Genomic DNA, 15,430 nt, shown 5'->3' on the forward strand with positions numbered 1-15,430 from the left:
CTGACTGGGTGCAGCACAAAATTGCATAAATTTCTGATGCTTTACATGAGCATCGCTATTAGAGATGCTTAATAATACAGGAAAGAACTACAGTGTTTTTTTTTATTTATTTATTTATAAATATTTCCTTTTTTGTGTGTCTATGTTCATTCATCATTTCTTCATGACATCTCATGTCAATGGCATGTCATCTTTGTTCTATATCGACAACCAAAATAAAACATATTCCCCAAATTTTAATGCAGATAGTATCCATTTCAAAATAATTTTAAAAATGGCATTATTTTGATTTATTTATTTGATTTATTTTTGATTTGGCATTATATTTTTTCCACAATTCAGCTTAAAGTAAACTGCATAATTTAACAAAGATATAGAAATGTAATCCTTCAAACCATAATTTTGTACAAGTAGCCATGAAATGTAACATACTACTATAACTGTAACTAACTAATTATAGGCACTATAGTGTAGATCCTGTTCTTGAAGAATCAGCAGGTAGCGTGCTCTGTATCTTTTCTCTCTGCGTGGCCATGCTTCTACAATGGAGGAAGACGTTCAGAGGATGGATGAAAGCCAATAACGTCAGAATGGTCAGAATAAGGTTCACCTAGAATAACAGAGTAGAGTAAGTATAGTCAGAACAACAGTACAGTGTAAAGTATAGACTGAATGTGGTTGTTCAAGTAAATGATCATGACTATGACAATATCTATAACCATATTCTGGCATGTTTATCACATTTTGGTGGCTGGTGAAGTCACAATATGAGCCAATAAGACTTACATAGAAGGGATCCCCTCCGAAAGCTTTGACCAAGGCAAAACAAGGATACTGCAGCAATGACACCACAGCTGAGAGGGACATCATGAGACCGTACATCTTTCCAAAGTGTTGGGCAGGAAACCTGTTCAAACCAATTCAAAACTTATTCACAATTTTTAAAAAATTCACCTACATTTTCATCATTAATCACTTCCAATACTAATTTTCATACTCACGCGATGCTGATGAAAGCAGCATTCCCGCCGTACAGGAAGGATCGATTGAGGACCTGCAGGACGAATGTGACGTACTGCAGAGGAAGAACAGGAATGGTTGTACACACAGAGAAGATAAGGCACTGCAGAGAAGTAAGGAAGAGGGACAAGACGGTCGAGCGCAAGTCGGCTTCTTTCTCTGTCTCTCCTTCAAAGCATGGGTGAAAAGAAGAAGAGAGATATTATAGGGACTTCTCCTGTATCTGGGTATAATAATGCATTTGAACAAATTCTGCTTCTGACCTGGCTTCAATGCCTTCCCTTTGTGTCTGTCCATTAACAAGCCATTCCAAGGAGCACAGAGGATGCCAGTCAGCTGAGTGAAGGCAAATGCATTGATGTACTGGCTAACTTCGAGAGGACAAACAGATGTTTAAGGGAAAATGTACTGGGAATACCAGAAAGTAGCAGTCACCTGTATTCATAATCAAAAATAAACCTGCTAGACCCAGTATTACAAAAAAAATAAACAACAACAATCTTGAAATGTCCCAAAATATCATACAAAATAGTATGTTGAAATAAATACTACACTTATAGGTGTAGCAAAAAGAAAATAGCATGGCTACCATTGGATATCATCATACCACTGTAAATTTGTTTAAATGAATTGCTCTAAATTTATAAACTTTGATAACAATTTAGCTGCAAAATAAATTGCTAGCTATGGCAGACGACCAGAAGTATAAAATGCAGCAGGTGTACCAGTCTGGCATTAGTTTGGCATTGAGCTCTTTTTTTTTTATTGATTTCTTTCCCATGAGACTAGATCATAACTAATTTATGTTCATAATCTAGTACAACGTTCTGTGTGGTATGATTTTATAGTATTTATTACAGCAACAAGGGAAATTAGAATAAACAGAATAATACATTTTAAGTGCACTGTGTTGTATTTACAGCTGTCTCATCATTGACTGTCCCTCATGTTCCAAAGACACTGTTGTCCGTATGAACATTAGTTTTACTTATTAAAGCAAAGCACTGGGTTGCAATGGTAGTGCTTATGGAACATAAATGGTCAGTTAAGCAACGTAGGCATGCTGCATATGTGTCAGGTCTGGTATAAGATAAGAATGAGCAAGATCTATAAAAAAAATATTCACATTACAATATACCTAGTTTAGTACACAAAGCCCAATCTGAGCATATACGGTATGGGGTGGCTGTGGCTCAGTAGGTAGAGCGGGTTGTCCACTAATCGTAGGGTTGGTGGTTCGATTCCCTGCATGACTCCATATGCCGAAGTGTCCTTGGGCAAGATACTGAACCCCAAGTTGCTCCCGATGGCAAGTTAGCACCTTGCATGGCAGCTCTGCTACCATTGGTGTGTGAATGGGTGAATGAGACACAGTGTAAAGCGCTTTGGATAAAAGCTCTATATAAGTGCGCCATTTACCATTTACAGTATGGAAACTATTTTTGTGACTGACATTTTTTTTTAATGTATTACAGAGCACCACACTGTATTTTTCATTTAGAGCTACATTTAATTTTGTGGAAAGTCCACAATATAAGTCACCTAATGTTACAGCAGCTATAAACAGCCATTCTATCACTTTCTCTTGAAACTAAGAAGACAAAAAGAATGCTGTTTGTTACTGAGATCCTGAAAAGCCCTCCATCCTTAGACTTTCCCAGAAAGGAAAACATCAACATATCCTTACAGAATATTTCACCATATCAACAACGGTTATACTTTTTTCTTTGTTACTTTTTATACTTTCTACAGTCCCCCCGGAAACTACTGCAACGGCGAGGCCAATTCATTTCTTTGTGGTCTACACCAAAGACATTTGGATTTGAGATCAAAAGATGGATATGAGACGAGAGTTTAGGATTTCAGCTTTTATTTCCTGGTATTTACATCTAGATATGTTAAACAACATAAAACATAGAACCTTCTGTATCAGACCACCCAATTTTTAGGTGAGCAAAACAATAGGAACAGATAAGCCATTTGGTATCTGTTGCTCAGTACTCCAGTGGTTTCTTTCTTTTTCAGGACATTCCAAACTGTTGTAGTGCTTACGCACAATGTTTCCACAATGACTATGATTGATTTTCCCTTTTCTCACCTTCAAAATGGCTTGCTTTTCTCCCATAGACAGCTCTCTGATCTTCTTGGCTTATGCTTTCTAACAACAAATGTAGTCGTCACAAATGAAACTAAAGGCTAAAACCAAGAGTAGATGTTCAGAGCTATTTATTGTTTAAACAATTCATCTAACTGGAGACACCTGGGTCACATGAAACACCTGTAGGTCACATTTTCCAGTATTTTTCTTGCCTACAGATTAGGTGGTCTGATACAAAATTGGCTATGTTCTATGTCATTTAACATGTACTCTACATATAAATACCAGGAAATATCAGCTGAAATTCTAAACTCTCTTCTCAAATTCATCTTTTAATCTCAAACCCAAATGTCTTCAGTCTACAACAAAAAAAAATTAATTGGCCTTGCCGTTCCAATAGTTTAGGAGGCGCCTGTATTATAGAAAATGAACACCTTCTGACCAGTCAGTGTGGAGAATTCAACAGCGCTGTGGTATAACAGTTTAAATACAGTGTTTTATAGCTTTAGGGCTATTTACCAGTGGCTGGGTCTTGGTTTGCCAGTCGGTTCAGCATTGGGTTCAGCGTTCCAATGAAAAGATAATGACGCAGCTGCATGAGTGAAAGCCACATCAGATGCCACAGAAAGAACCAGGATAGAACACAGCTCTTAAAGCTTCTGTCTGGAGAAAGAGCGAGTAGGCGAGCAAGATTTATGGTGATAAGGAGCAGGAGAGAGAGCATAAGAAAAGAGCAGGTAAGTAGGTGGTCTCAGAAAAGATGTCTTGTGATAAGGGCCTTCCATTTTCAAGCAATAACAAGAATGTGAGCCCTCAACGAGTGGAATAATGAGCAGTACCTTTGCTTAAGTTTTGAGGTGAGTCATCTGTCTTTAATTGTTCAGTGTCTCTGCTGTTGTTTTGTCCTGCTCTGTCCGGTAAGTCCTGCAACTCCTGCTTGCTCTCATACTCTTCAACATTGTAGCTCCTTGACTTACGACAGCTTACGCTGTACCATGAGCAGAAAAAAAATTCAAAATAAAAACAGGTGCTAGGCATAAAGGATCTAAATGTCATTTAGATGTTATTTAAAACTGAGTTATAGATGTGTACCCATAAGTGTAGCTCTCTGGGATTGGAGAAGGTATGTGTGATTTGGGTAAAAGGAAGAGAGTTCGCAGTAGATGAATGATATCACAGGCAGACAGGAAGAGGAAAGAGGTCTGAAGAGAAATCCCTTTCTCATACAGGACCTTAGTGAAAGGAAATTGTGGATGTTTATGAAATTCACTTGGATGTAAAACATCATTAAATGATCAAATAAAAAAATCAATGCAAACAGACAAATGACAAGCAAGAGAAGCTGATGATTGTGTTTTTGTGATTAGGTCTGTTACTTACTTTGATGATGAGGAAAATTGCAGATGAGGAGTCAAAAGCGCCGTTATAAAGAGTAATGATAGTCGAGCGATGAGTGTCACAAAGGTTTCCCACCTGGAGAGGTAAATGTAAAGAAATAAAGCACTCCTTTTTTAAAAAAAAAATAAGGACACACAGTATAAAGTATGAGGATGAACAAAAGCCTTGTCACTCAGTCATTATTCTGACAGTAGTGCCAACTACAATAAAAATCGCAGGTTTATAATAATGCACTCATACCGATAAGCTATATTTACTATAGCAGCAGCTAATTTACTAACGGATTTGTATGTCAGACACTGTGCATGATCTAACCCTAATAATAAAACAGATTTTCAAATGTGCTGCTATTTAAAAAAGAGAAACATCTAATCATTGATATGGTGAAGCGTTCTGTAAGGAGAGGTTAACGGTTTCCACCACAGGAATGAATGTCTTCAGAATAGAGGAATTTTTGTGCTTTCCAGTTTCTCTGTAACATAGAAAGCTGTGTGTTTTTTTTGTATGTTTGTTTTTTGTCTTAAATTCAAGTGAAAGAAAATAAATAGAGGCTGGTGAGGGAACAACTGTTTATAGCTGCTTTATGGATGTTCCACAAAATTAAAATAACTAGCAAACTCAAAAAAGTTATGATGTGCTGTTCTTTAATAAATAATGAATAAATGTAACTGAATTGCTGTAGCATAAGAGGAATAAAATACTACAGGATGTGCTGTTACTGGAAAATAATCTACTTCAGGGTTGTAATGGCCCGCCGCTATGTGGATTATTTTCCTACGACAGCACACCCCATGTTTTCATACGTATTTGTATTAGTGACATTTAAAGAAAGAGTTTAGCTAAAACTTGTCCACAATGTCCCCCATCCTAAAATGTAGTCTATCAACCAAGTCAGGTTTGGTATACAAATTTTGCTTCTTTAGTTTTGCTCTCAAGCTGTTAATCTAATGCTGCTAATAAGTAAGATAATCTTTTAACTAACAGTTTAGCATTGTGCGACCTCCATGGCTAAATCACATGGCACGTTTGCCTCAAACTACACCGTGTTGTCATGGTAATCTCAAACAGACATACTGTATGTGGTTTCTGACACTGTTTGACATATCCATGAAAAAAAGAATCAAAGAACATCACATAGCTAAAGACAGTAGTAGCGGCTATCTTGAAGTAGGAATAACGTTTTCTTCCTCAGCACAGTTTGGTATCAAGCTGAACAAGGGAGTCTGGCCTAAAGTTGCAAGCTAGCAATAATTTGGATGATATAACAGATCCAGATGTATTTGTATATATACAAATACAAGCTGTCCAACAATAAATGTTCATTGATGTATTCTGCCATTTTGTACAAACTATCTCAGTGGACAATGCATTTTTTTTCTGCAGGTTTAATCTGATGTTTGATGCAATTTTAGGTCAGTCAAGCGGCCTTTCTTCTACAGCATCAGTTGTAAATTTTCACTAAAGTCATGTTCCTCTTTCCATCTGTTCCCCAAAATGAGACAAAATGACACAATATTCTATGTGGACTAGAGTAGTATTAGCCAGTAAATAAAATCATATATATATATATATATATATATATATATATATATATATATATATATATATATAATGCACAAAGCAAATCTGGAAGCAATATACTTCCCTTACTTGTTAGCTATATTAGGCAGCTAGCCGTAGTGCAAAAATAAAGAAATAAACTTCAAATAATGATCAGATACTTGATGATCATGGATTTCATTTTTGACCAAACTACTCCTTTAATACAAATGTACTACATGTACAGTATCTATTACATTTAATACCTGCATGTTTGTGAGAAGTAACAAAACGCCCCCCACAGCAATGAAAGAAAGGGCAGGGAAGAGCAAGAGGGAAAGAGCTGGAGGGAGAAAAAAAGTGTAATTATTTTTTTCAGCCTAGCCAATTAATTGAGAATAATGATTTTAGTGTCCCATTTTTGCTTTTTACCTTTACTTGAAAACGCCACAAGCAACGTCCCTGTAGTATAGAGGAATCTGTGAGGGAATTCAAGCAAGTATTACTCGCAGTTAAATACTGGCAGACATCCAAGTGTTGAGTTTTAGCTAGTTAATTATGATGTGTTACACTTTGAGTGTATAACAAATTAAACCAAAATCAACCGAGCTAAATAATCTCTCAATTATTATCAGAGGAGAATTAAATTGCCTCAGTTTTCATAGCCCTTTCATCAGAGATCTTTGTATCAATTTTTAATTTCTTACTATAAGGTATATTGTACATGCTGTGATTAACTGGAGTCCCAATCGAGGTGTATTCCCGTCTCACCCCCAGTGTTCCTAGGATAGGCTTCAAATCCACTGTAACCCTGACCAGGATAAGCACTTACTGAAGATGAATGAATGAATGAATGAGGCATATTTGACAACAGTGTAACCAGAAACTTTGACCAAAGTTCAATAAATCTGCCTTAATTCCAGGCTTATCTAAAACTCTATCAAGCTAATAATTTCCTTCCAGTTTATTTAGCTTATCCTATCCTTTAGAGCCAGGGAGGACCATTTCCAATGGTCCATGATGTATTTTCACCTTGTGAGTGTTACTGGGATAGGCTCCAGATCCATACCAGGATGAAGCAATTACTTAAGATGAATGTAATAAAATATGACGCCAATTTTGCTGAAGTGTTATTTAAAATGACTTATAGAAGCTTTAATTAAATCGTGGTTTAACATTATGTTATGTGTCTCATTTGTTGATTAGTTATTGACTTTATAATTAATTACTTAATTACTTTTACTGTCTGAAGCACAGTGTGAGTGGCACATGTGATCTTTGTAGGTTTAAGTAATGTACCTCATAACTTTGTATAAAAACACTTCAGCCCAAATAACATTTTATATATTTGTACAGTACAGTGCTGTTTTTTGCCCAATTTTACCCCCAATTTAGCTTTTGCCAGTTACCATTTTCTACATTATCAACGTCTCTCACCGTCAAAAAACATCTACCACTTTCAGTAGACCCAAAGCTACCCTGCTTCCTCCTAGATACCTTAAGGCAGTCGCCAGCTCTTTGTTTATCACCCGACACCGTAACTGAAAGTGCTTAGAGGAGTGCACTAACTGGCCTATTCTATATAGTGTGTGATTGGCGAGCACTGGACTAATTTAAAATGCAAACAGGACAATCTTCTTCAGCAAAGTATGAGTTAAGCTCTCTTGGACTCCTGGGCCATGGATGATTGTGGCATCATTATGATTTGAGCTATGAACCTTAAGGTTGCACTCCACATTTAATGTGTTATTTTACATATTGAATCATCTACACCACTATTTCTCAATACGTTTTCCTGATACTGATGGGTGTCACTTCTGAATGTGTCATTTTAATGCACTCACATTGCCAGAAATCTTGTAGCCATCGTTCCATACAGGTCAAAAAGGAAGCCGTTGGGGAAAGTGAGAAAGTTGTTCATGAAGGAAGCAACAGTGAAGATAAGAGAGAACTGCTCATCCTGAGCACTGCAGTCTAGGAGAGTAACTGTGTGTGTGTGTGTGTGTGTGTGCGTGGAGTGTTAGTGAGTGAGAGAACGAGAGAGAGAGAGAGAAACAATTAAATATTAAAAATGCATTGTCAGATGTATTATATTGGAAACATAGGGCTGGGCCACATGATTTAATAATTATATAGTGATAAATAATGCTACAGTGCATCACCAAATTTCTCTGTAAACATATTTGTACTCTTAAGGTCAGTTTTTAGCATCAGACAGCTTTAACAGATAACAAACAACAAGAATAAGACCTGATACCCACACAGTAAAATCCCTAGTGTTGAATTAACACCCAGAGTGTTCATTTGAGTCAAATGGACTTATATAAACACTGTAGCGTGTAAATTCAACACTGTGGGTGTTAAATCAACACTGGTGAATTTGCTGTGCAGCATTGTAAGCTAAGATTGATAATATCAGACACATATTTTTCATTCTTACCTTTAGCTGATGTGCCATTTGCTTCAGTCACATTGACACACAGATCACTAAAGTATCCATCTGTCTTCAGAACGAAGACAAGAGAAGCCCATCCAAACACAACCCCAGCAAAACATAGGCACTCCAGCAGACCTGTAACCAGGGTCAGTTTATGTCGAACCCTTGCTCCTGATTCTCCATCGCATCCCAGCATTGTGCTCTGCTGCAACACTGCTGCTGTCTTCTAAAATACAGCCTGCTATGAGCTTGACTCAGCTGTTTTCATACCACAGTCGCAGTTGCTGGTGTTCTACCAGATGCTCCAGTGTGATAGATACAGAGAGAGCTGAGTGAACAGGGAGAGACACAGCATGCAGAAACTAGATAAAACAGATCATGTTTTGAACCAGACGTCTGTACAGGTTTGGCCTCTTCATCGCTACTGAAAGAGGTATATTTGAAAAGCTGCACAAGAAAAAGTGAGGAAATAAGAGCAAATTGAACAGTACCAGTGGTCATGTGAGAGTCTGACAACACTTCTGAGCAGCTTGCCTGATCTTTGATGCAATTTTAGGTCAGTCAAACGACCTTCCTTCTACAGCACCAGTTGCAAATTTTCACTAAAGTCATGTTCCTCTTTCCATCTGTAACATAGTTCCCCAAAATGAGACCACAATGAACAATGACACGATAGTCTATGTGGACTATAATAGACCACATACATACATACATACATATATATATATATATATATATATATATATATATATATATATATATATATATACACACAGTCATGTGAAAAAATAAGTACACCCCATGGAAACATTTTCTTTTCTTTTCTTTTTATTTATTTTTTTATTTATTTTTTACATATTTGGACAAGCATACATGTGATCCTTTTTGAAACAGAGCCTATTAATAAGTTGATACACTCTATCAAATGACATAAAATTGACATTTTGTAGTAATTTTCCACAATTTAAATGAACAAAAAACAGATCAGCCACGCCCCTACATTTATCACACCTTCAAATCCATAAAATTCGAATCGAGTGTTCAAGATAGGCTGCCAGGGATTAGATCCTGTTTAGGGAGTGCAGGTGGAACCTGTTTCCTTTGTTATTGAGGTGTGTGTGGTGTCATGATGCCAAGATCTAAAGAGATCTGTAAGGCCTTTTGAAAAAAGGTTGTGGATGCCTCTGAATCTTGCAAACGATTTAAAAAGCTCTTCAAATTATTTGAAATACATCATTCCACTGTAAGGAAAATCATCTACAAATGGCGCAGCTTTCAAACAAGTTCTCCAGGACTGGCCGTCCCAGCAAATTTGGCCCAAGTGCTGACTGTTTGATGCAAAAAGAAGTCTCTAAGAACTGTCTGTCTGCCTCCATGGCTGGTACACGCATGTCCAATCTAGATCACTGCGTCTGTCAACTGTAATCTTCCTGATCGACTGATTTTCTTCGAGCAAGGTGATTAATAATAAAATGCACCCAATACCTATGATACTGCCCAGTCACTCACACATGACTTGCAATATTTGAGCTATTAATTAGACAATTCACAGTGAGATTAACTAACCATCAAATTCTCCATAGCAGACTAACAGCCTAAATGTGGCAAAGTAAGATTAGATTACATTAGATTAGATTAGATTTAGATTTAGATTTATTGCCATTTGCACAGGTACAAAGCAGTACAGGTACTGTGGAATTCTTGTGCATAACTCTTTGAGTCAAATTTTATCAGAATGACACAATAAACACAAAATTTAAAAGAAAAAGAAAAAAAAGAAGAGGTATTAAACTGCTGCAGCGTTTGTTGCTGTTTGACATCAACATGTTTAAAATGCATTTACCACACGAACCACTGTATATATTAAATGTAACAGAAAAGCTTACCGTCGTTATCCGCTGCAGTGACAGCTTTATTCATGCATGCCTGTGCTCCACTGTAGTCAAAGGCTTAGCGACTGCCAAATGAGTCGTTAAATTTGGAAGATTCATTCTCGTGATTCATGGGAATCGATTCTCAAGCAGTCGAGTTCAGATTTCAGCACACACGAGTACAATAAGATTGTATGTCTAATTTCCATGTTGCAATATTTCTGCTTGCTACTCTGGTTGAGTATTAAGAAATCAAACAAACCGATAATCGCACAAAGGTGTGTAGGTCAAAAGAATCGACTCAGTAAAATGTCATGTTTCATTATGGCGTTAGTCAGCGTTACATTGCATGCTTTAGAGCTGATTCATCTGTATGAACAAGCACCGACATAACCATTTGGGGCTTGTTAAATCGCAACCCCAATAATGTTTCCAGGTCATTGGCTAAACTTTATATCTGGAAACCCTGTCATCTCTGCACAAACACATGTCAATCATTATATGACTTGTTACAGGCAAATTCAGTCAAGCTTTGGTAACTGTAATGCTAAAGAAATCAATACTAGCCCTGCCACAAGCAGAATTACAAACTGGTTTCTCTTCTACACAGACATCCCAAAATGTGTAAACAAGGACGTGACATTTTATTATGACAGTACACAACTATTTATTTTACAACATTCTGCAACTTTTTACACAGTCTAATGCAAATAGCTTTTCTGGTGTATGCAGAAAATGTGACATTAAAATATGTACTTACACTGTTTTGTATTATATTATACTATATTATATTACTGTATTATTCCACTCATGGAGTCATTTTTATATTCAATAACTACACATGTCTACAGGGAGTCTGGTCTCATCACCTAGACATCAATACAGTAGCTCCTTATAGCAGCTAGTTAAAATAACGTGAGCTATAGGCTACTGATGGACGAATGACAGCTATTAAATACCTCAACATGTCTTTTACACTCATTTACCCCACCATGGGCAACTGAGAAATCACTGTTGCATACAGAACAGAAAGCTACACTGTCGTTGTCTTTTACCCTTATTATGCATGGGTACACTTTAATGTAGTCTGGGGTGACGTGCGTTTTGTGGGCCTACTTGTTTTTTATTTTTATTTGGACACTCTGCCATGAAGCAGCAGAAATTGAACCGAATTGATGGACGCACTGAAGAGAGGGAGAGGGCGATAGAGAGAGAAAGAGAGAGAGGTAGATTGTAAAGCCCGCCTACCGAATAAACTGATAGGTTAGTTAGCACAAAGAGAGACCAATCAGGACGCGCGCTGTCTCTCTCTCTCTCTCTCTCTCTCTCTCTCTCTCTCTCTCTCTCTCTCTCTCTCCAGAGCCCGTCTACCACTAGAAATGACCATTGAGCTGTCTCTCGCTCACTATAAAAAAAAATCGATTTCCGGGATATTGCATATAATTTACGGGCGTCAGGGAGCCGCTATTAAAATGAGGGAGATTCCCGGAACTTCCGGGAGAGTTGGGATGTCTGGTACTTTACTAATTATATATTAGGGGGGAATACTCTTTACAGCACAATGTTTTAAATCAAGTTCATTTGTTAGCTGCCAGACACCAAACATTCTGTACTCAAGGGCAATCACACCACAATGACTGCAATAGATATGCTGCAATCAAAAAGAGTTTTCCTCTATCTAAAGCTTCTCTCTCTCTCTCTCTCTCTCTCTCTCTCTCTCTCTCTCTCTCTCTTTATGGGCTATTCGGAGCTTATAATGACAATTCAAAACCACGAATATAAACACAGATTATCCTTTAACAAAAAGAAGATGAATTTTCCCATATTTTCCCTTATCCATAGAGGGAAGTCTGAGTGAAAGACAAAAAATAACTCATAAAAAAGGGAAGGGTACATGATGTTCATCTTATACAATTCAGATACAGTGTAGTCGGATCTATATTTTGACAGTGTTCCACATAGGCTTCTCAGTACAGCAGGCTAAATATGTGCACAATAGCAGGATGAAATCATTAATTTATTATCCAAGTCAACATTGTCCATTTTTCCCCCTGAAAGGATTAAGACGGTAGTCCATATTTCTTTAAATCCATTTAATGCCTTGTTATTTTCGAATGTAAGGAATGATGTCATTTACATTAACCACTATGATACACCAAGAGTTTCCTCCTTTTTCCAGGAGTGAGCTATTTCCCACTTGGCTTCGAAGAAAGAAATGAAAATCAGGAAGGATTCTTTTTTATTAGTCTCAATCTGATAAGATATGGGCTATATAATACGAATATGGAGAATACATCATTTATGACTAAGAGGGATATTCTTTTAATAATCTGTGAGACTACATGAATCACCCATTTCCAGAAACCCAGGATCACTGGGCATTACCACATGCTATGGAATAATGTACTTCAGTCCTGTTTACACATAATGCAAGTATCCTGAATATTTGGGCTAAAACTGTCTGAAGTTTGTAATAGTGTGAACTATCATTGCTTTCTCATTGCCTGTCATAACTAATGGTTTTGTTGGTTGCCAAGAAGGACTGAGGAGTCCAGGAAATTTCAGGTAATTGGAATACCTCAAAAATTGATGCTTAGACCTCACCTTGTCACATCATAAACCACCTCATAGGGAAGAATTATCCAATCTCAAAGCTTCGGATACCTCTGCCTGTCCTTTCTTATTCTACCCAACCATCAGGGTTGGATCCTCTGGCAAAGTTTTAGATTGGTTTCATTTAAATCTTAAGATTAATTTAAATCTCAAATACTATGTTGTGGGTACTTTTGTTTTCAAGCACCACCACAAGCTTATTTTCTTGCTCCTTTAGTTTTCAACCAATATGTGCGTCCACCAGCTGGTATCATTAACTAATTAAATATTTCTTTATATCTCTATACATGTCACACTCGTACATTTTAAATGTACTTAATGCCGGATGCTGAGTGGTCTGTCAGCTCCTTGCTTAGATTTGTGGATGTGCGATAATTTTATGTAGTCCTAGTTAGACAAAGATAAGGCAGAGGCTCTTATTATTGGGAGGAAAGATATACTGAGCTATCTTGGCTCCCTGCCTGTGAAGGCCAAAAAACTATGTCAATAACCTAGAAAACATTATTCATAGTGACCTACACTTTGACAAAAAATCACTTGTCTACAAAACACCATGCTACCACCACTATAACTTTTAAGGTCAAAGAGAAAAGTACATGAACAGATTAGAAAACAGATTGCTGTAACAGCCTCCTATCTTGCATATAAGAGCTGTAAAAAAAAAAGTTACAAAGAGTTAAGAATACTGCTGCCAGAATAGAGAGCACATCAGGAAAATAGATCATAACACTTGTTCATAAATCCTTCCAGTGGTAATGTGTATCTTTTAGGATTTATTTTAATCTCAATTTTTTTTAAACTTTATTTCTGCATTGTCTTCCAAGAAATGATTATCAGATATTTCCCTGAAAGACCCTCAATATAACCAAAAACATGGCTGCAGGCCTTTTAATAGCTTTTTGTTACTATATGGACCTAAACACTAGGATTTTCTACCTGAACATCCTGTAATCCATAGACACTTAAAATAATCTGAAACTGTATTTATTCAACACTTCATTCAGGTTGTTTATATTATACAGTGGTGCTTGAAAGTTTGTGCATTTTCAATATTTCTGCATTAATATGACCTAAAATATTATCTGATTTTCACACAGGTCCTAAAAGTAGATAAAGAGAACACATTTTCTTTTTCTTTTTTAAAATGAGACAAATATATTGTACTTGGTCATTTATTTATTGAGGAAAATTATCCAATATTACATATCTGTGAGTGGCAAAAGTATGGGTTCACAAACTTTCAGGCATCACTGTATGTTGGTTGTTGTTATGTTTCTATTTAAAGCAGGCATATTAAAGTGTCATGATATAAAAGAAAAATATACACAAAACTTTGCTCTTCACATAGTCAACATTGGAAGGAAGTTGTGGTCAGGACAGTAAGTAAGCCATAGGAGAACAATCCTGGAGCAGTTGAAGGAAGGTGGAACTTTGCCAGTGCTGGAATGTGAACTTTCACCCTTTCAATCAGTAAAATCTTAACTGCTGAGCCCCCACCACCCATTACTGAGACATCACTGACCTGCCTTTTGAGCATTAAAAAAATATATTATTTCATTAAAAAAGCATTTTTTTCTTTTTTATTTTACTTAAATACTTCTACTACTCATAATAATAATAATAAGAAGAAGAAGAAGAAGAAGAAAAGAAAAACATGATGCACACATTTATGTGTGCATCATGTTCAATAATGCTTTATCCTGTCAGTTACAATGGCTCACACCTATGGGCACCTTAGTGTTTTTGGGAGATGGGAGGAAACTGGAGAACCCAGAGAAAACCCAGGCAGACACAGGGAGAAACTCCACACAGACAGTAACCCAGTAACAACAACAATCATCATCATTATAACAGGAGGAGGAAGAAAAGAACAAGAAGATATTTATTGAAGCCATTAATATTTTTTTATTCATTAGGGGTTTTTTTACAATTCCAATTTAACATTTTATTTATATGTGCTTTTTGTATATCACGCTTCCAGTGTCCATACAATATGAGCTACAAAGAAATAGTAGCCTAGTTGTTAGTCGTTTCCACCTGCACCGTCATTAACACATATCCCCGGATCCTTGATTGTTATGAGATCTGTGTGTTAGGTGTGGCTGTCTCTTGTATGTATTGTTGCAACACACACTCACACAGACATTTGAGAAACTGCTGCTTTATCCGCGCTGCCTGTTTTCAGTCACAAGATGGCGTCTTATCACATTAAGAGCTGTGCTCCATGTGACGAAACTAAACAGGAAGTGTGACTACCGTTTCTGTTCTTCCTACCAAACTTAACTAGGACACGACACAACAAATGACATTAAAATCAACACCGATTTGTTTATTTTTTGTTAAACTAACGTGTTTATATTTTTGGATTATCTTGTCTCATCTGTTCTCACTCGGCTGCAGTAACCTGGGGAACGCTGTAGGCTCGCGCCCCGCCCTGTGCTCATTTGTATGCGG

At 36.9% G+C, this 15,430-nt stretch overlaps 1 protein-coding gene across 1 annotated transcript; it reads right to left on the reverse strand.

The window, feature by feature from the left end:
* Positions 1 to 137: 137 nt before the first annotated feature.
* Positions 138 to 10,460, reverse strand: slc43a3a (solute carrier family 43 member 3a). The gene is made up of 14 exons (XM_053621891.1): positions 10,379 to 10,460; positions 8,984 to 9,118; positions 8,496 to 8,820; positions 7,900 to 8,041; positions 6,488 to 6,534; positions 6,322 to 6,398; positions 4,499 to 4,591; positions 4,211 to 4,350; positions 3,958 to 4,106; positions 3,638 to 3,781; positions 1,284 to 1,391; positions 1,002 to 1,188; positions 787 to 907; positions 138 to 610 (listed from the first exon to the last, which is right to left on the reverse strand). The coding sequence occupies exons 3-14, from the start codon at positions 8,686 to 8,688 to the stop codon at positions 464 to 466; spliced, it is 1,548 nt and encodes a 515-aa protein (XP_053477866.1). The 5' UTR covers positions 8,689 to 8,820; positions 8,984 to 9,118; positions 10,379 to 10,460; the 3' UTR covers positions 138 to 463.
* Positions 10,461 to 15,430: the final 4,970 nt, after the last annotated feature.

Source organism: Ictalurus furcatus, chromosome 3 (genome assembly GCF_023375685.1).
Source record: "Ictalurus furcatus strain D&B chromosome 3, Billie_1.0, whole genome shotgun sequence".
NCBI classification, from domain to species: Eukaryota; Metazoa; Chordata; class Actinopteri; order Siluriformes; family Ictaluridae; genus Ictalurus; species Ictalurus furcatus.

What these genes read in the sequence shown, in the direction of transcription:
- slc43a3a (XM_053621891.1), bottom strand. Translation starts at nt 8,688, where the DNA reads ATGCTGGGATGCGATGGAGAATCAGGAGCAAGGGTTCGACATAAACTG. An exon ending in AAACCAAGACCCAGCCACTG is followed by an intron (nt 1,392 to 3,637) that starts GTAAATAGCCCT and finishes GTCCTCTCGAAG; the next exon opens with TTAGCCAGTACATCAATGCA. An exon ending in AGGGAAGGCATTGAAGCCAG is followed by an intron (nt 1,189 to 1,283) that starts GTCAGAAGCAGA and finishes CATGCTTTGAAG; the next exon opens with GAGAGACAGAGAAAGAAGCC.